This window comes from Setaria italica, chromosome II, assembly GCF_000263155.2.
Source record: "Setaria italica strain Yugu1 chromosome II, Setaria_italica_v2.0, whole genome shotgun sequence".
NCBI classification, from domain to species: Eukaryota; Viridiplantae; Streptophyta; class Magnoliopsida; order Poales; family Poaceae; genus Setaria; species Setaria italica.
The window spans coordinates 45,954,573-45,972,811 of NC_028451.1; the positions used below are offsets into that span (position 1 = coordinate 45,954,573).

The window sequence follows — 18,239 nt, forward strand, 5'->3', positions numbered from 1 at the left end:
CTGATTGACGAGATAAAGCAGGATCACATGGCTTCAGAAGGGAAGATAGATTCAAGAGTGCTTGATTGATGGATTTTAAAGTGATCTTCTTATCAGTAGCTCGCTACGGAAATCATCAGGGAGGGTTTTTGTTCCCAGTGATTGTCTGGTTGATGATTGTGTGCTGCTTTTTGGCTCGTGTTAGTAGCAGATGGAGATAGAACAGCTTTCAACGAATGCAGAAAGCTAAGGCAGTGCCGTGGAAGTTTAGGTTCTTGCTTTGCATTAAGTTATGAAATCGATGATACTTTGTTACATTCTTCTGTTTCTGATGACGGAAATACTTTGTTATATTCAAAACCGACGGTACTATGCAGCTTTGAATTATTTCAGTTGAATCAGGTAGAACCACCTAAAGTACTAAATTGGGCATTATTTTCTGGAGTAGTACGACCCTAACCACACACACCTTAAATAGCCGTATTGTTCAGTTAGCGCACATACGACCTCAGAAGAGCGAATCTTTTCCTGCTCATACGTGAGAGCAGGGCTAGCTCCATGTTTCCCTTTATGGCTCGGGTGATGCCACATGGACATTCCAAGTTCTTTATGTTCACCAGCTCTGCCCCAATTGGATCCACAGCATCTATCCTATAGTTTTCTCAGTGGTGGGGGTTTTTTTTTGACACTATTTTTTCCGGATGACAGTTGTTGGGTGGACATGTCAGGGCTCAGGGGAATTCGGTGGGTTCAGTCTGCAGGTGTGTGATTGTGAAAATCAGATGAGGAAACAAAAGGCGCCATGGGTTTATCGGAGGCTAGCAGCATCTTTTCGTGATTATGCCTTTGTTATCCTCTCACTTCCACACAGCTTTACAGGCATCACCTAGGATCTTTTCGGAGGCCTGATAAGTTGAATCGATCAGGCATATCTTTGACGAATCATCGACTGTTGAAGGTGAAGATTCCAAACTTTTGCAATATACCCTGCAGTTCAGTCCAGAGGAACCTGACTAGAGAATCAAGAGGGGATCATTCCCAGTGTCTTTGCATCGGTTCACATGGTCCAGACATCTGAATTTCCCATGGTTCAGGTTCATCAGCAGGTGTCATGCAGTGACACTGTTACTTGATTGCATGAAGCCATAGAGGAGGAGGAGGAGAAATTTTCAAAAAAAAAAAAGTTGAAGAAAAGAGAGGTGACAGACTGACAGCAAGACCGGGTTCAGTTGGCTACTCCCGGTCCGCCCGAACCGTTGAAAAAAATATTCCTTTTTTTTTTTTTTGCTTGGGGAGTTGGGGTTTCTTTCCCGGCGATTACCAGCGCGGCGACCACTTCAGAGCTCGGGCGAGCCCACGAGTGCACCACCATCACCACGACGGCCGTTGCGATGACGACGGTATACTGGTATGGCTACATGGCTACGTCTCTCTCTCTCTCCCACTTCGACCTGGCCGGCCCTATCAAAAGCCCCCCTCCTCCCTTCCACCCCGCACTCCTTCACCTCCTCCCACCTTCCCCTCCTCTGCCCCCACCTCCCCTGCTTCCTTCCATTCCTCGCTCGCTCCTCCGTTGCTTCCTCCCTTCCCCCGTCCACAGTCCACTCCACTCATCGGCCCCGCACCTCGGTATTTGACCGATTGGTGCCTTGGTGGAGGTAGCTTGCAAGCCTGTTAGCTGCTTCTTGCTTCCGGTTCTCGCGTTCATACCAGTGCCGATTACGGGGTGTCAGAGGCCGAGAAGCTCGTGCGCGCCAGGGAGGTGGCGATGGAGAGGTACGAGGTGATCAAGGACATAGGATCGGGCAACTTCGGGGTGGCCAAGCTGGTCCGGGACGTCAGGACTAAGGATCTCTTTGCCGTCAAGTTCATCGAGAGGGGAATGAAGGTGACCTTATTTTGACTTCTTTACCTTCTCCCCTCCCTCAATCGGGTTCATCTCTCGCGTCAAAAACGTTTTGGTCATGGAGTTTGCGCAATCGGTTAATGCGAATTCTTGCAGGTGGGTTTCGATCGGATTTTCGAATTTCGGGCCTCCTAGGTTTTGCTTGGGCTCCTGTAGTGCATAAAAGGAACTCCTTGATTGGGGTTGGTATTGGTACTGGTCGGTACAGTTTACTTGGTTGTTTGATGATTTGGTTTGTTGCCACTTACTGCCTACCTGCCATGTATCTGCGTTACTGGTATAGCTTCTTCGGGAGATGGTGTGGCCATTATTTCCCCACCGATCTGCTCTGTTGTTTTTTTGTGTCTGAAATTTTCCTCTGAATGATTGAGGCTCTACATATGGAGCGTGAATTTGGACCACCTCCATTATTCAGATCGTACAATATGTTTGCTAGCAGTGATGCATGACTCTTTGCTTGCTTGGCCTCAAGTCACACTTGGCTGATCAATGCAGATGTTACTCTGCTTCTCGCTGTTTCCAAACGAAGAGCTGAATCTTGCACCAGGCCACCTCTTTACTGATTAGTACATCCATCAGTCTAGCTCTGTTGGATTTAGATGATTATGTATCTCGTGCCATTGATGTGATTTGTTAAAGAGCTATAGCTTCAGTTGGGAAATTCCTTTTTTACATCTGAGCTTGAGACCACTTCCAAAATGTGCACCACGTTTTATTAGATGAACTTCAAACTGAGTGAATGGTCCGTCCAATTTATTCCCTGTGCTACGTTTTATTAGATGCTGCAAACTTCTTCTTTTTATTTTTAATACTGCAAACTGCATGTATTGTTAGTTCCATTTATAGGACTATGCAACCTTAGTTATTCATTTTCGACGAAGCTGGTAAAGTTGGAGCGGTCCAGAGTTAACAAAATCTGCTATGGTAGGTGGACATGCTTTACTATAAATAATTCATACTATCATATCTAGAGGATATTACTAGTTAAATGGATGCTATCATTGCAAACTTGCAAGATTATACTAATGTGATAAAACTGCCAACAACACACTTATGGTTTAGTTGATCTTTCCCACACTTTTGCTAATAATACCAGCTTCGAGCTAATTTCAGCTTCCTAGGAGGCTAGGATCTGTTTTAAGCTATCATCCTTGTTCCATGGACGTCTTTAACTCTGTAGTTGATTAATGGTACTGTTGTAGTGGTACAGCTGCTAAATGATGTGTTGGACTTTATTTATCTGGGTTAGATTAGTCGATCAGTTGCTTTGTGTTTACTTGAGTTCATCGTATTCTTTACAGCGTCTGTTTACCTATAACCATTATTTTGTCTTGCCAGTTACAATTTTTCATCGCACTTGACTGCTCCTCTAGCTCACTTCAGTAAAATGCTTTTCCGAAATGATGCTTGTGTATCTTTTGTTTGTCTATCAATTGCTAAAATCTTTTCTTCTGCTTCCATAGATTGATGAGAATGTCCAAAGGGAAATCATGAACCACAGATCGCTGAGGCATCCAAATATAGTTAAATTCAAGGAGGTAAGTTCCTTTTTGCCTTTGTGAAAGCAGTACAAACTTAAATATTCATCCGATTCTAGTGTTGAGAACAATAATACATCTGATTCTGTGCAATACTTGTGGTGAATGTTTTTTTTTTTTGTCTAAATGCGTCAATACCTTCTGTTTCATACTACAGAAGAAGTTATGCAGAATATCTCATAAGAGCTGCTAGTGACTTTTATAATTTTATGGGAACATCTCCACACATTCCATTTTGTGAAAATTATTCAAAATTGCTAGAACTTCTGAATTGAGATTGAAATGCATAAGAGAACATCTAATTTTTGAGTGACTAGATCCAAAAAATAATCACAATATGATGCTCAACTTCTAAGCTCCTGGGTTATTCACCATCCAGAAACAAAGTATTGCTTATATGTTATCCATTCTCCTATTTTTATTGGACAAATGGAATTTAAGGCGAAAGGGATCTCCATGTGTAGTCTTGAATGGCTTATCTCATTATCTGGTAGTGAGTAGGTTCTGTTATGATTGTCATATGTGCCTTTACTGTTTTGCATAGATAGTGTATATGCTGTGTGGTTACATAATTATGTGGTAGAATAATTCCTTTAGATCCCCATTCCTAGAGTTCTTGTCTGTTTTTTCCTTGTGTGGGACTAGTTGGCAACTTGTTTCAATATCTGTTGGATACTTGGATGCCTATCAGCACTCAGCAGCTATGCATAGTCTGCACTAGTGCCATGCCCTCTAAGATGGGGAAGTACTTATGTCATTCAGGCTTGGGACTTTTTTTGTCAACACTTCATAATTTTTGATTGGTTATAATGTAACCATTCGAAGTGACAGCACCCCAGAAGTTTTCTTTATCCTCTTATTCTCTTTTGCAAATGAATGGTGTTTCTGTTATTACATATTCTTGTTTGCATGGATTTCTTTAAGAGATGTTCCTTTGAGTAGATATGGAATTAGCTGCAAGACATATCGATCAGTTATGATTCAGTGGTAACTTACATTCTGGTTCTGAGGTACTTAGTTTGAATTTTGCAATACTGGAAAAGTACTTAGTTTTGTGATCATTTGACATTAAATGCTGAGGAATTAATTAGATATATTTATCTATACATCTGCAAAAAAGTTCTATCATTAAGGTTTATCACTACTTTTTTTGAATGGAAAACACTAGTATCGGGACCTATCGTGGTCACTGCATCTTTTCTTCTCACACAAGTTTGAATCTGTCATCATTTCTAGATTGCAAACTTAAAGAGAGACTTAGTTTTTCAGGTTGTGCTAACTCCCACACATTTGGCCATAGTTATGGAATATGCTTCTGGTGGTGAGCTATTCGAAAGGATCTGCAACGCTGGGAGATTTAGCGAGGATGAGGTAGATCAGATTTACTACAAGGGAATCTGTCATTTTAGCCAAGAGATGTTTCGCTATTGACATTTATTTATTCTTCTCCATAGGCAAGGTTCTTCTTTCAACAATTGATTTCAGGAGTTAGCTATTGTCACTCCATGGTATATTACTAACTTTTCAAGAGCAACTATTAAGTGGAACATTTGTGAGTTGTGACAAGACAATATCTTGTTTTGTTGCTGCAGCAAATATGTCACAGAGATTTGAAACTAGAAAATACTCTGCTGGATGGTAGTATAGCACCTCGGTTAAAGATATGTGATTTTGGTTATTCCAAGGTAAACTACTGCAATCTTCTTACCTTAAATAATAACCACCTTGCCAAACTAAACTGTTGCACACTCGTCTTTTTCAGTCCTCTGTGTTGCACTCACAGCCCAAATCCACTGTTGGCACACCAGCTTACATTGCTCCCGAGGTGCTTGCTAGAAAGGAATATGATGGAAAGGTGATCCAAACCTTTGCTGTTTCCCTTTTCTAATTGTCTATTGTTTTTTGGAATGGTAAAAACTAATTGCATAGTCTAAAAAAAATGCAATCTTAATTCCTTTAACTCAGCCTTCACCTTCTTCAATTTAGGTCGCCGATGTTTGGTCATGTGGAGTAACTTTGTATGTGATGCTTGTCGGGGCTTATCCCTTTGAGGACCCTGATGAACCAAAGAATTTCCGCAAGACTCTTACTGTGAGTTGACCCCAAGTGTCACGCAACAATCAATTATGCATATGAACTTATGCATTTCACCTTGTTCTGCTCAGCTCATACCTCCAATTTTCTTGCAGCGGATTCTCAGCGTACAATATGCCATTCCTGATTTTGTCCGAGTTTCGATGGAGTGCAGGCATCTTTTGTCCCGGATTTTCGTTGCAAACCCTGAACAAGTAATTTTTTTTTTCAAAACATTTAGATGAAAAAGGAAACACAGAATTTCTGCATTCTCATCATCCATTGGGTGCAGCGGATAACCATCCCGGAGATCAAGAACCACCCGTGGTTCCTGAAGAACCTGCCCATCGAGATGACTGACGAGTACCAGATGAGCGTGCTAACGGCCGACATGAACTTCCCCTCACAAAGCCTGGAGGAGATCATGGCCATCATACAGGAGGCGCGGAAGCCTGGCGACGGGATGAAGCTCACTGGGCAGCTCCCTGGCCTGGGAAGCATGGAGCTGGATGACATTGACGTCGACGACATCGACGTCGACGACAGCGGTGATTTCGTCTGCGCCTTGTGACGAGCAAGCTGTTGGTTCAGGCCGTCCGACGCCGAAGCCGCCTTGAAATTCCTTTCTCTTCTGGTCATGTGTTCTGCTGTTGATCCACGACGTTTGTTTCAGCGTGCTCCGAGCTCCCATTTTGTTGTTGTGATATCACTGTCACTTCACTTGTTTTCTGTAACCGAGGTAGTGACGCTGTGGATAAATAAGACTTTTTAAGGCTGTATTCTTGCTGAATTCTTAGTGTTCGGATCCTCTGTTTGCCCTGTATGAAGGGGCTGTTTCATGAATGTCGCAATGTGTATGTTCGTGGGCCTGTTCTTTCCCGTGACCTTTAGCCTTATGTACTGCATCTGCATGCCGACGCCACTGCTCATCTTGTTTTTCTTTTCATTCCACTGAACCATCTTTATGTACTGAACTTACTGATCATAATTTCTTTGTCATTTTACTAAATCACTGAAATAGAGACACACGTTCGAGAAAAATAAAATCACTTGGCACATGATCAGAGAGCATCAGACCATAAAAGGTAAACGAACCCATCCGAGGGAAGCAAATTTTCTCTAGAGGAAAAATTAGATGGGCTCCAGTTCTGCCTGACCCAAAGTTCGATATAGGCCGATCGGATGGGCTAGCATTCATTCAGGTCGCGGCCCATTTCTCGCTTCGGCTCGCTAACGCATTCCAACGGCGCAGGAAGCGACGAACGGTCCAGATCGAGCGTCCCAGCCGCGACCTGCGGCGCCCACTCCTAATAGTCTCCGCCCACCTATATAAGCTCTACCCGTCTCTCCACGCAGCCCTCTCGCCCAAAACCCTAGCCCTCGCGCCGCCGCCGCCCCTAGCGCTCGAGCTCCTCGCCGCCCGCGAGCTCGCGCTGCAACGCCGCCATGAAGGTACGCAGCTCCTCTCCGTACCCGCGCTGATTTGCAACTCTGGGTGTTCTTAGATGGGGTTTGTGGCTATCTAGTGTCTGATGTGCGTGCCTCTGGCGATGCTTGCAGTTCAACATCGCGAACCCGACCACCGGGTGCCAGAAGAAGCTTGAGATTGATGACGACCAGAAGCTGTGAGTATTTCTCGTCCTCCACTTGTTGTGTATTTCTCGTCCTCCACTTCTTGTGCCCTTTTTTTTAACTTAGATCCGTGTGAGCGCTGTATTGCTTCAATTGAGCACTGTTCTGGCTATTGGTCAGGCGATTGGGCGTCACGATATAGTTTAGGAATCGTTTATCTCTTTCAGCAGTTTGGCAGCTTAGCTTTATGACTACATTAGGTTGTAAACTGTAGTATCCATTGAACACAAGTTTTGTAGATGTTGGGTTATGAGTGGATCAGCCTCCTGGTGTGTGAGGACTAATTAGAATGAGGGCAGTAAAAATTGGCTAGGACATGCTTGTTAATTTGCAGTTGAGGTTGTTTAAATCTAATCAGAATGCAAGAATAGTTTTGATTGTGATTTTATCTCTGATTTGCTATGAGATGACATTTTAGTGTTTGTTTCTTAGGTCATTACAGTCAAATATTCACAAATCTTTTTTGATAAATTGTGCTCACTAGTGCTGCCAAACCTTAGGTCATGCAGTCATGATGTCTTTAGGGCATATAACTGTTTATGAAATAGGAAAATTTGAAGTTACACTTTGAAAACAGAATGGTAACATGCTGAAGATATGTTACTTTATTTATTTATTGAAGTGCGACTGCATTTTCTTCACAGCCTTGTCTATTTCGCTGTTTATCATTAGGGTGTATATTTCAGATATGTTGTTTGTTCATGCTCTACTTTGTTTTTGGTTCCAATATCTAATACCTATATATCAACTGCAGGCGTGCCTTTTTTGACAAAAGGATCTCCCAGGAGGTCAGTGGTGATGCTCTGGGCGAGGTAATCTTCGAATAACTTTTTTCTTGATGATTCTTCATCCATCTACTGATTCATGCTCAAATAATGTTTAAAAATCTTGGTTTGCAGGAATTCAAGGGTTATGTCTTCAAGATCATGGGGGGTTGTGACAAGCAAGGTTTCCCCATGAAACAAGGAGTGCTAACTTCTGGCCGTGTCCGCCTTCTGCTCCACAGGGGTGAGAAGCTGTACTCTTGTTTCCACAGCACCCCTAGCTGATCAGCTTCTTTCTTCTTTCCTTGAGGTTATTAGCTGAACATTTGTTATGCATTCTGTAGGAACTCCATGCTTCCGTGGTTACGGTAGGCGCGATGGTGAGCGCAGGAGGAAGTCTGTCCGTGGTTGCATTGTCAGCCAGGATCTATCTGTTATCAACTTGGTGATCGTCAAGAAGGGTGAGAATGATCTGCCTGGCCTGACCGACACTGAGAAGCCTAGAATGAGGGGACCCAAGAGGGCCTCCAAGATCAGGAAGCTGTTCAACCTTTCCAAGGATGATGATGTCCGCAAGTATGTGAACACCTATCGCAGGACATTCACTACCAAGAACGGTAAGCTTTCTCATGTCGAACTGCGTTGCTGCCTTGACAATTTTGTTGATTCAAGTGCATGCCTAGTTATTTCACTGCAGACGGGAGGAATTTCCTAGTCTTGAAAATAAGTAACTACTCCCTCCATTCCAAATTGTAGGTCGTTTTGGCTTTTCTAGGTGCATAGATATTATGCGTCTAGATATAGTAGTTAATTTAGTGTCTAGTGCTTGAATGCTGTGACTTGGTTATTGTTCAGCCCTTGTTTTACTTTTATATTTGGCTAGAGATACTTGAGGATTAGCGAAATGTGTTTTTATAGCCATTGTTTTCTGAATTGCTATGTTAACCTGATTACTTCTTTGCCAGGCAAGAAGGTGAGCAAGGCTCCTAAGATCCAGCGTCTGGTGACCCCCTTGACCCTCCAGAGGAAGCGCGCTAGAATTGCTGACAAGAAGAAGAGGATTGCCAAGAAGCAGTCTGAGGCTGCTGAATACCAGAAGCTGCTCGCCCAGAGGCTGAAGGAGCAGAGGGACCGCCGGAGTGAGAGCTTGGCGAAGAGGAGGTCCAAGCTTTCTTCCGCCGCCAAGGCCTCCGCTGCCACCTCCGCTTAAGATTGTATGGAGCTTGAGAGATGTTTGAATGCCTACCTAAGCTATAGTTGAAGAACCCTCATGTTCTGTGTTGGATCAGTCGACCCCCTACCCTTTAGCTTTCTCGAGTGCAATTTTGCATGAACATGCTGCTGGCTTGTCGGAATTTTTCCAGTACTGGAGATTTACCATGTTGGTTTCTATTGTGAAAGTTTCAGATAGCTTTATTACTTTGCACACCGTCATATGTCAACCTTCTGCAATCTTGCAATTTTATTGTTCTCCGATTCGTTACTAGCCACGATGGCTGTTTCGCGCGGAGGGTTTGCTGGATTCCTGGATTGGTTTGGTGAAAATGTCCATAGCGTCGCTAAACTACCTCCTCTTGCTCGCCCTCATGCTCGCTCAATGGTCAGCTGCCAAACCATCGCTCCAAATACCATAGTCAAATTGTTCAGTAATTCTTGTCATTGAAACCATCGCTCCAAATACCTTGACCAAATTATTCAGTAATTCTTGTCATTCAAACCAAACCATCGCTCCAAATACCTAGGCCAAATTATTCAGTAATTCTTGTCATTCATTTGGTTGGCCAAGTTATTTTTCTAAGGGAGAGGGCTCTCCCGATAAGTTTCGATCGAGTGCCCTCCCTAGCCCCCATGTATTATCTATCCGCGCCGTGTGAAAAAGAAAGAGGTACGCCGTCCTCCACCCGCACGCGACGGCTCCTGATGCACCCTGCCGCTCCCACCCTTGCCCTCGCCAGCGTCGCCTTCGACATCGACGATAGGGATGGCAACGGGGCGGGTCAAGGTCGGGTGGAGCTTCCGCGGATCCACCCCAAAACCTGAGCCAAAAACCCGCCCCGGCCCCGGCCCCGAAACAACAAATGGGTGAAAAACTTCACCCGAACCCGATGGGCATGGGATCGGGGTCGGGTGGAGCTTCCGCGGACCTGTCTTCGAAACTCGAGCCAAAAACCCGCCCCGGCCCCGAAACAACAAACGGGTGAAAAACTTCACCAGAACCCGATGGGCCCCGACACCCGACGGGGGGGCCTAACACTCGAGCCGTCGACGAAGGTGGCCATGAGGCATAGGAGCTCGGCACGGAGTCCGTCGCGAGGGACAGGGCCAACCGAGGGAGGGGCTCGCCGGCTGCCGTTTGTGGCGGCCTTGTAGGATGGAGCGCTAGTCGCGGGAGGGGAGAGGGGGCGGGCGGCAGGGGAGCCAGTATCGCGCTCGACCGCTCGCTCGGGATCAGGGTCACCTGGATGCGGAGCGTCGCGGGGGCCGGGGCGGGGTTGGCGGCGGGGGCACTGGCTGCCGCCGCGACTGGGCTCGCCGTGGCCGTTGGTGACAGATCCAGGGCGCTGCCATTGGCGGCGGTCAGCACGTCGCGTCGGATGACCGTGCGGGCTCCGCCGACGGACTCAACGGCTTCCTCTGCAGGCTCGGGCTCGAGCTCGACGGCCTTCGACCTCGGCATGCCCCTCCTCTAGTCCCCTTCCTCCTACTGCGGCGCGGCGGCATGGCAGCGGCGGTAGCAGGCTAGGGTTCCGGTGAGTACTGGCTGGCTAGCTCGCGGAGAGGGATAGAACAGGGTGCGGGTGGGAGGAGCGGCGGGCTGTCACAGAGGTGTGGGGTGCAGGTGGGAGGAGTGACGGGCTGTCACAGAGGCGTCGGGTGCAGGTGGGAGGAGCGGCAGGCGTTGTGGGCCGGCCGGCTTCGTGGGCTGAAGTAGAGATGGAGCAGCGGCGAGCGTTGTGGGCCGGCCTCGTTGGCTTCGTGGGTTGACCTAACTAAACCAGGCCCCGCCCCAACCCATTTCGGGACCTCGAACCCGTAGCCCCGCGGGGGAGAAACCAGACTCGCCCCCGCACCCGCCGGGTCTCAAACCCGCAGGTTTCGTGTCTGAACCCGCCCGATTGCCATCCTTAGCTGGCGAGGTCCGTCCTACTCTCCACCTCCCCCTCCCAATTCACATCCCCTTTTCACCTTCCCTGCACATCCCTCCCCTGCCGCCGCCTCTACCACCAGCTACGACCGGTGGTGATCTTGCCGCCGTGCCGCACCGCCCGCCTCCCACCCCCGCCGCACGCCCCTGCCCTTCCTAACCACTCCATGCCTCGCCCCCACCGCCCAACCCTCCCCAACCGGATATCTTGCACTGCTTGGCGGCCGGCGCCCTCGCCGGCTCACCTCCGCCACCCCCAACCCGACTCCTCCATCGGGCCGGCCGCCGCCAACAGCCATCCCTCTAAGGCCGCCAGCCATGGAAGCTCCCCCACCCCAAACCCTGAACCTAAACCCTAGCCCCGCCAACCTCCTCCGCCACCCGCGCCTGACGGCGACCCGCCGCCGGCCACTCCGCCCACGACCCGCCGGAGTTGTTACTTTTCTCTTTTCCCCCCTTTTCTAGCTTTCGATCTCTTCCTCCCTTCCTCGGATTGCTAAATTGGGAGCCCTCTCACGATAAGCTTAAATCGAGAGGCCTCTCGGTTTAGCTTTTGCCTTTTTTCTAATGCAACCGTCATGATCTTGTACCAATTCTTCCCACACAGCTGCCGCCCGTACCAAGTATGCTTGCATTGAATTCCGTTTTTGTACCCGTTGACCCTATGAATTCCGTTGATGACCAACTTTAACTAAGTTTATACACGAAGAGGGAGCCTGTAACCTGTTACACCAGATTTCATTGCCTTCAGGAAATTCCAATAGGTCCTTGCATTCGAATCACGCATGTAAACCAGCAAAGAAGAACATCAGATGGTCATATAATGTATATGGGTTTGATCGTAGAAGCCTCAACTAATTACTGGTACACTAAACACCGATTCAACACACTGCCTGAAGTTATTCTTACCTTCATAATATTGGGATAAGGGAGCAGATGCATGCTACCATGCTCCTGACAAACTTGCTGCAAACTTGACTAGGAACTCAAGGCCATTTTCATGCACCTGACAACGCATAGGAATACCTCCTGAGTCCATTTTGTCCTTGTAAACTATTTTCATATACATTCTTGCGCTTGAGAGAGAGTTTTGGCATTTTCTTCTGAAAACTTTGCCTGGAATTGTTTGCGCACAACAGATATCTTATCCTTTTCGTCAGGAGTAAGCTTTGCATTTTTCTTATCTTTGATGGGAGACGCACCCAGTCTCATGAACCTCCTCAGGACCTCGTCAACCCAGTTCTGCCGCCGCCGCAGCCCGTCTGTGGCATCAGATCCTTGCACCCGTCGAAGAAGTGGCACCGGGCTTGCCACCGGGAAGGCGGTTCCATCTCCTCCCCGCGCGTCCCGTCTGATCCCACAACACATTGAATTTACACGAGACCGGCGATGGGAGTTGGCAATCGAACAAACGCGGCGGATGGATTGGCACTCGCGTACATACCTTGGAGGAGCTTGAGCTCCTCACGGAGGCGAAGGATTTGGCGCTTCTGGTCCTTGGCCTCGGCACTTCCAGTGGAGAAGAGGCGAGGATGATGTGCCCGCGGCGGCGGCGGTAGCGGTGGCGGTGGCTTTGCCGGGGAGGCGGTTGTAGTGGATGAGAACCATAAGCTTTCAGAGACGACTAGTCCATCCGCGACGAAGAGGTGGCCGTCCCCGCTGAAGCCGTCGGTGTTGGCGGCGGGAGGGGGCAGGAGGAGCCATGGCCATCGCGGCGGCGCGGGCACGCTGGAGGATCGGAGCGTGGGGGCACCGGCGCAGACGGAAGAAGACCGTGCATTAACGTATTTTACAGAAACCCCCCTGAAATGGATCGCACTATTAATCGCGATCCGAATATTTACAGAAAACTCCCTTAAATGGATCGCGACTATTAATCGTGATCTGAATATTTACATATAAAACCCTTAAATGGATCGCGACTATTAATCGCGATCCAAATATTTGCGGAAACCCCTGATTCCGGATTAGACCTTGGCGTGCGCCTGGCGCCGGCGCATGCGCGACGGCGGCGGGCTCCGCCTTAGAGCCCGGCACCGGCGGGGCGGGACGGCGGAAAGGAACGGTTCCTAGGCTGTATCTGAAGGTGGCGGACCGACAGAGGCCTGGAAAAAGGAAACGGAGCGGATGGGATGTCGACCTCGTGCTCTGAATTTGCCTGGACATTGTTGTTCTTGCTGTTTTCCCCATCTTGCTCTCGTCTGATTCGCTCGGGATCTGACGTGGGAGGACCCAGTCTCTGGAGGAGGAGATGGGAACTAGTTGATCGGAGTACGGCGGGCGGGCGGACGGCACCGTCGGAGCACGCCGCCATAGAATGCCGCTGAGCAGGGACAGCCGTCGGAGATTGGGATTCCTCGTCTTCGTCCACGGGCACGGGGACGGCCGAGATGCAGATGGTGGTGCGCCGCCGAGACCGCGGGGGTCGTGGCTAGCGGCCATCGAGGCGAGCTTGGCCGAGCAGGTGGCCGAAAGCGCCGACGGCGTGCCGGAGCTCATGAAGCCCAGTCTCGCAGCAACTTCAAATTGGCACGCGGCTGTAAGTTTCTGTCACCCAATTTGGAAACTGAATCCAGCATTGGCCAGTCACCAATTTGCTTGTGAGATGTTCTTGTAATAATCTTCTTCTGCTAACGTCTTGAGCTTTCTCGTCGTGTTGTTTCTGCTGAAGTCGACAGCAGGTGCATGGTGAAAGTTTGTGTCAAAGCATGGTAAGTCGTATGATCCGGAACCTCGCTGAAAACTACCTGAAATTACTGAGTAATTCTGCCCGCTTATTCTTGACTACACGCGCCCGAGAGTGTAGCAAACGGGAGGCTTGGGAAGTGTATTATCAGCGCATTGTGACATCCAAATGGGTGTGATTTAATAATTCAGGGGGTGTTTGGATACGAGGTGCTAAATTTTAGCAGAATCACATTGGATGTTTAGATACTAATTAGGAGGACTAAACATGAGCTAATTACAAAACTAATTGCACAGATGAAGTCTAATTCGCAAGACGAATCTATTAAGGCTAATTAATCCATCATTAGCAAATTATTATTGTAGCACCACATTGTCAAATCATGGACTAATTATGCTTAATAGATTCGTCTCACGAATTAGACTCCATCTATACAATTAGTTTTATAATTAAACTATATTTAATACTTCTAATTAGTATCAAACATTCGATGTGACAGGTTCTAATTAGTATCAAACATTCGATGTGACAGGTGCTAAAGTTTAACACCCTCTTAACTCGTTCCCGGATCCCATCCGTGCATTGTCTAAGAAAGAGGCATTGGATGTAATTCACATGATTGCAGTTTGCCCGGCAGGCGACGCCGGAGGTCTAGCAGACTGCAGCAGAAACCAAGGAACAGAAAGGCACAGACAAACACAAGCACACAGTTCACTGCATTTCCTCCGAAAGAGCAGGAACCACACAAACAAACATTTCACATCACTGAATCTGAGAGAGGCGCCTCAGAAGATAACCAAACAGAACCATCAAGGGATCAATTTATTGAGTACCAGTTCACTAGGCATTGCAATCCCATTATCTCTTTTATTTTCTCCTTACCAAGGTCAAAACCCCAGAAACAGCTAAGTCGGCAAGTCGCACACCCAAAACATCAAACAAAAACATAGTACTATTACAACACATAATGCTAGCTACTGTCTTCCACAGCTCCACAAGTGCCTCCTATAGCTCAAGAGCATGTAACTTGTGCCAAGAGCACCCACCATACCAAGCACCAACGAATGAATAGGCATCGGTCACTGCTTTCAAGTTGTCGCAACTATTCTACCCTCTCTGTTTGGTTTCGGCACTTTAGAAAGCCAGTGGCAGCGGCAGGCTGTTGTTGAGCCCTGACCGCATCCTCCTCTTCCTGAGCCTCTCGGCAATGATGAAGGCAAGCTCAAGGGACTGGGAGGCGTTCAGCCTTGGGTCACAGTGGGTGTGGTAGCGGTCGCTCAGGTCATCGAAGGTCACGGTCCGTGATCCACCAATGCACTCAGTCACGTTCTGCCCAGTCATCTCCAGGTGGATACCTCCTGGGTGGCTCCCTTCTTGGTCATGCACATCGAAGAATGCACGTACTTCAGCCTGTTAGGTAGTAAAGCTCATGATTAGTCAACATATTGGTTGTAAGGCTAGGATGCTCCTAGATAAACTGTAAATGTTCCAGAAGTACAAAGCTAGAGTAAACAAATAAACATGGAACATAAGTAAAATGGCTACTATCAGAACACAGGTGAAAACACGTATAATAGCACCACCTAAAATGCAGACTCAGTATGCTTAAAAACGTATTAATAATTTTACTCCAATTTATTCACTTGTCGAGTAGCCTAAGTAGACATACGTCTATTAAATTATAGAACAGATAGACTCTTCTGACAGAGGATACCTATGCCCAAACTAATAAGTTCAGATATCATCTCATTTGTCCAATACAAATGAATGCCCAAACAAAATTGAGCCTCTATCAGATTTATCATACTATAAATGCATAATATCACAGAATGACATGGAAGTTACTGATGGAAGGCAACTCACAAGAATGGAGTCGAATGGACGAGTCTTCAAACCACAAGGGGCCTTGATTGTGTTTCCATGCATAGGATCAGTAATCCATGTGACAATCAGTCCAGCATTGCGGACAGCACGGATAAGATGAGGCAACTTCACTCTCATGTTCTCTGCCCCCATCCTTGTAATTATGGTGATTCTTCCAGGCTTGTTTGAAGGGTTCAAAATCTCAATCAGCTTCACCAAGTCACTGGGGTTCATTTTGTCACTCACCTACATTTCCACAAATTGCATGCCAATTTGACAATCAGCATCACAAGATATTGAGTACAATAACTAGAATTCACTTGGCCAATACAAAAATGGATTTATAAAGCTGACCTTTATGCCAAGAGGGTTGGCAACACCTCTGAGGAATTCAACATGAGCCCCATCAAGTTGGCGAGTGCGCTCCCCAACCCACAGCATGTGGGCCGAACAATCATAGAAAAGGCCACTGGTGGAGTCCTCACGGGTAAGAGCCTGCTCGTATGGTAAGAGAAGGCACTCGTGCGAGGTCCAGAAGTCAGTAGTCGTCATTATCGGGTGGTCAACTGTAAGCCCCGCTGCAGTCATGAATCCAAGAGCCTCATCCACCCTATGGGCCAATTCACGGTACCTATACAGCATCCAATGAAAAAAAAATCAAACAATCAGATTAGAATTTTAATTTGACAATTATAAAGCTCTAGATTCAACTAAATTGCAACCACAACTCATATAGTCATGCAGAATATGAGTAGCTATTCACGAGTTAGTCTTGTTTCATGCATGCCATTATGAAAACACCTTTCCAGGGAAAGCCAAACACTCATCCCACATTATATTATTTGTATCAATATAAACAGTATAGACTAAAATTCCGAAATTTGAACAAGATAAATATGTATGACCCATAAGAAAATGGATTGCATGGTGGAGCTCCATACTCAAGTTGACTAATTTAATACTCTTAAATACAAAATTGCTACCGTGCAGTAAGACAATGACATGTTTTATTGACCGACAATAGTGATTTCTCAATTTACGTTGACGCAAACAATCAATATTGGTGACAATGAGATACAAAGGAAGAAAGCGATGCCCTGTTAGCAGTCTCATTGAAGGAAAGGGACATGTAAAAGGAAGATCGCACATATTCTACTGACTTAAAAAAACCACGTGATATTTTACAACACTGCCAACTAATGAACAATCAAGAACCACCAAAAAAGCTGAGCACAATTTATTCACCTAACCAAGCCACAGGAAAAATATCTAAACACTTCAAGAATATTTCTAATTCCATCCATATTTTCAACTTTCAACAAATGTTCATTGCCTATCCATTGGTAAAATTAGCACAAAAAGAGGTAAATTTGTGTTCTCACGGGCAACTAGTTATTTTTCTTTTATCATGATAAAGGGATATGTGAAAGAGATTCGTTTCAAGATGACAGCAACGTAGCAACCTCCACACCAAAAGACAGAAAGTGCTGCAAAAAATCGCAGGGAAAGGGACGAATTTTCTCACCTATCACCTTGCTCGCTGTGATCCATGAAATCGAGATTCCACTGTGTGACGCGCTGCATAGCAGCGTAGCCTCCAGTCGCGAACGCGCGGAGAAGGTTGAGCGTGGCCACCGACTGCGCGTAGGCGCGGATCATCCTCTGCGGGTCCGGCACGCGGCTCTTCTCGGTGAAATCGTCTCCGTTCACGTTGTCGCCCCTGTAGCTCGGCAGCTTAACGCCGTCCCTCTCCTCGAATGCCTCGGACCTTGGCTTGGCGAACTGGCCAGCCATCCTCCCCACCTACCAATACCATACGAACAGATCGGATCAGATCTAGCAAATCGACATGATTGGATGGACGAAATTGATGGTGGAATCGATGGGTTGGTTGGTACCTTGACGACCGGGACCTGACCGCCGAACATGAGGACAGCGCCCATCTGGAGCAGGATGCGGAAGGTGTCACGGATGTTGTTGGCGTGGAACTCCTTGAAGCTCTCAGCGCAATCTCCACCCTGGAGGACGAAGGCGCGGCCCATGGCGGCCTCGGCGAGGCGCTCCTCGAGGTGGCGCGCCTCCCCGGCGAACACCACCGGCGGGAACGTCTCGATCGTCTTGAGCACGGAGTCCAGCTCCTCCTGGCTCGGGTACTCGGGGAGCTGCAGCGCCTTCTTCGACTTCCAGCTGTCTACCGTCCACTTCCCTTGCGCCGCCGGCTTCTTCTCCGGCGTCGCCACCGCAAAGGACGAGGCCTTGGAGGAGGCGGCGGCGGCGGGGACGGCGGACCCGTTGTTCTTCGACGGGTCGGCGGCGTGGATGGCGGAGATGGTGCGCCTCTTCAGCGGGACGAACGCGGCCGCGCGGCGCGGCTGGGATGCCGCGCCGCCGGATACGGCCGCCGCCGCGGCGGCGGTTGCCGCGGAGTTGGTGGCGAGCGCCATTGCGAGGCGGGCGAGAGGGGGGTAGGTAGGGTTTGGGGGAGGAGTCGTACGGTGCAAGGCGTCTCCTCTGAGGAAATGGAGGCGGCGAGCGGGGAGGTATTTATTGGCGGACGGAGGAGGAGGGGGTTGGTAGCGGTGAGCGACGACGGGGGTGGATGCAGATGGTAGTTGCCGCCGGGTGGTGGAACGAAAGGGGAAGGGCAGTTTGG

The 18,239-nt window shown here is 47.9% G+C and overlaps 3 protein-coding genes across 3 annotated transcripts; 2 read left to right on the forward strand and 1 right to left on the reverse strand.

The window, feature by feature from the left end:
• Nucleotides 1–1,425: 1,425 nt before the first annotated feature.
• LOC101782227 (serine/threonine-protein kinase SAPK2) lies at nt 1,426–6,365 on the forward strand. Its single transcript, XM_004958296.2, has 9 exons — nt 1,426–1,867; nt 3,349–3,423; nt 4,693–4,794; nt 4,878–4,931; nt 5,016–5,108; nt 5,186–5,278; nt 5,410–5,514; nt 5,613–5,711; nt 5,789–6,365. Exons 1-9 carry the CDS (start codon nt 1,748–1,750, stop codon nt 6,065–6,067), a joined length of 1,020 nt encoding a protein of 339 aa, XP_004958353.1. The 5' UTR covers nt 1,426–1,747; the 3' UTR covers nt 6,068–6,365.
• Nucleotides 6,366–6,809: 444 nt separating this feature from the next.
• On the forward strand, nt 6,810–9,318 carry LOC101782633 (40S ribosomal protein S6). Its single transcript, XM_004958297.3, has 6 exons — nt 6,810–6,948; nt 7,057–7,121; nt 7,883–7,940; nt 8,028–8,136; nt 8,237–8,509; nt 8,858–9,318. Exons 1-6 carry the CDS (start codon nt 6,943–6,945, stop codon nt 9,100–9,102), a joined length of 756 nt encoding a protein of 251 aa, XP_004958354.1. The 5' UTR covers nt 6,810–6,942; the 3' UTR covers nt 9,103–9,318.
• Nucleotides 9,319–14,516: 5,198 nt separating this feature from the next.
• On the reverse strand, nt 14,517–18,030 carry LOC101783045 (phospho-2-dehydro-3-deoxyheptonate aldolase 2, chloroplastic). The gene is made up of 5 exons (XM_004958298.4): nt 17,485–18,030; nt 17,112–17,389; nt 15,941–16,217; nt 15,587–15,832; nt 14,517–15,133 (listed from the first exon to the last, which is right to left on the reverse strand). The coding sequence occupies exons 1-5, from the start codon at nt 18,028–18,030 to the stop codon at nt 14,858–14,860; spliced, it is 1,623 nt and encodes a 540-aa protein (XP_004958355.1). The 3' UTR covers nt 14,517–14,857.
• Nucleotides 18,031–18,239: the final 209 nt, after the last annotated feature.

Bases quoted from the DNA above. Each gene is read 5' to 3' on its own strand.
- LOC101782227 (XM_004958296.2), top strand. From the start codon at position 1,748: ATGGAGAGGTACGAGGTGATCAAGGACATAGGATCGGGCAACTTCGGG. The intron at 5,109-5,185 runs GTAAACTACTGC...CGTCTTTTTCAG, and splicing joins GTGATTTTGGTTATTCCAAG to TCCTCTGTGTTGCACTCACA. The intron at 5,515-5,612 runs GTGAGTTGACCC...ATTTTCTTGCAG, and splicing joins ATTTCCGCAAGACTCTTACT to CGGATTCTCAGCGTACAATA.
- LOC101782633 (XM_004958297.3), top strand. The intron at 7,122-7,882 runs GTGAGTATTTCT...TATCAACTGCAG, and splicing joins ATTGATGACGACCAGAAGCT to GCGTGCCTTTTTTGACAAAA. The intron at 7,941-8,027 runs GTAATCTTCGAA...CTTGGTTTGCAG, and splicing joins GTGGTGATGCTCTGGGCGAG to GAATTCAAGGGTTATGTCTT.
- LOC101783045 (XM_004958298.4), bottom strand. From the start codon at position 18,030: ATGGCGCTCGCCACCAACTCCGCGGCAACCGCCGCCGCGGCGGCGGCC. The intron at 17,390-17,484 runs GTACCAACCAAC...TGGTATTGGTAG, and splicing joins GTCAGGTCCCGGTCGTCAAG to GTGGGGAGGATGGCTGGCCA. The intron at 15,134-15,586 runs GTGAGTTGCCTT...ACTACCTAACAG, and splicing joins GTCCATTCGACTCCATTCTT to GCTGAAGTACGTGCATTCTT.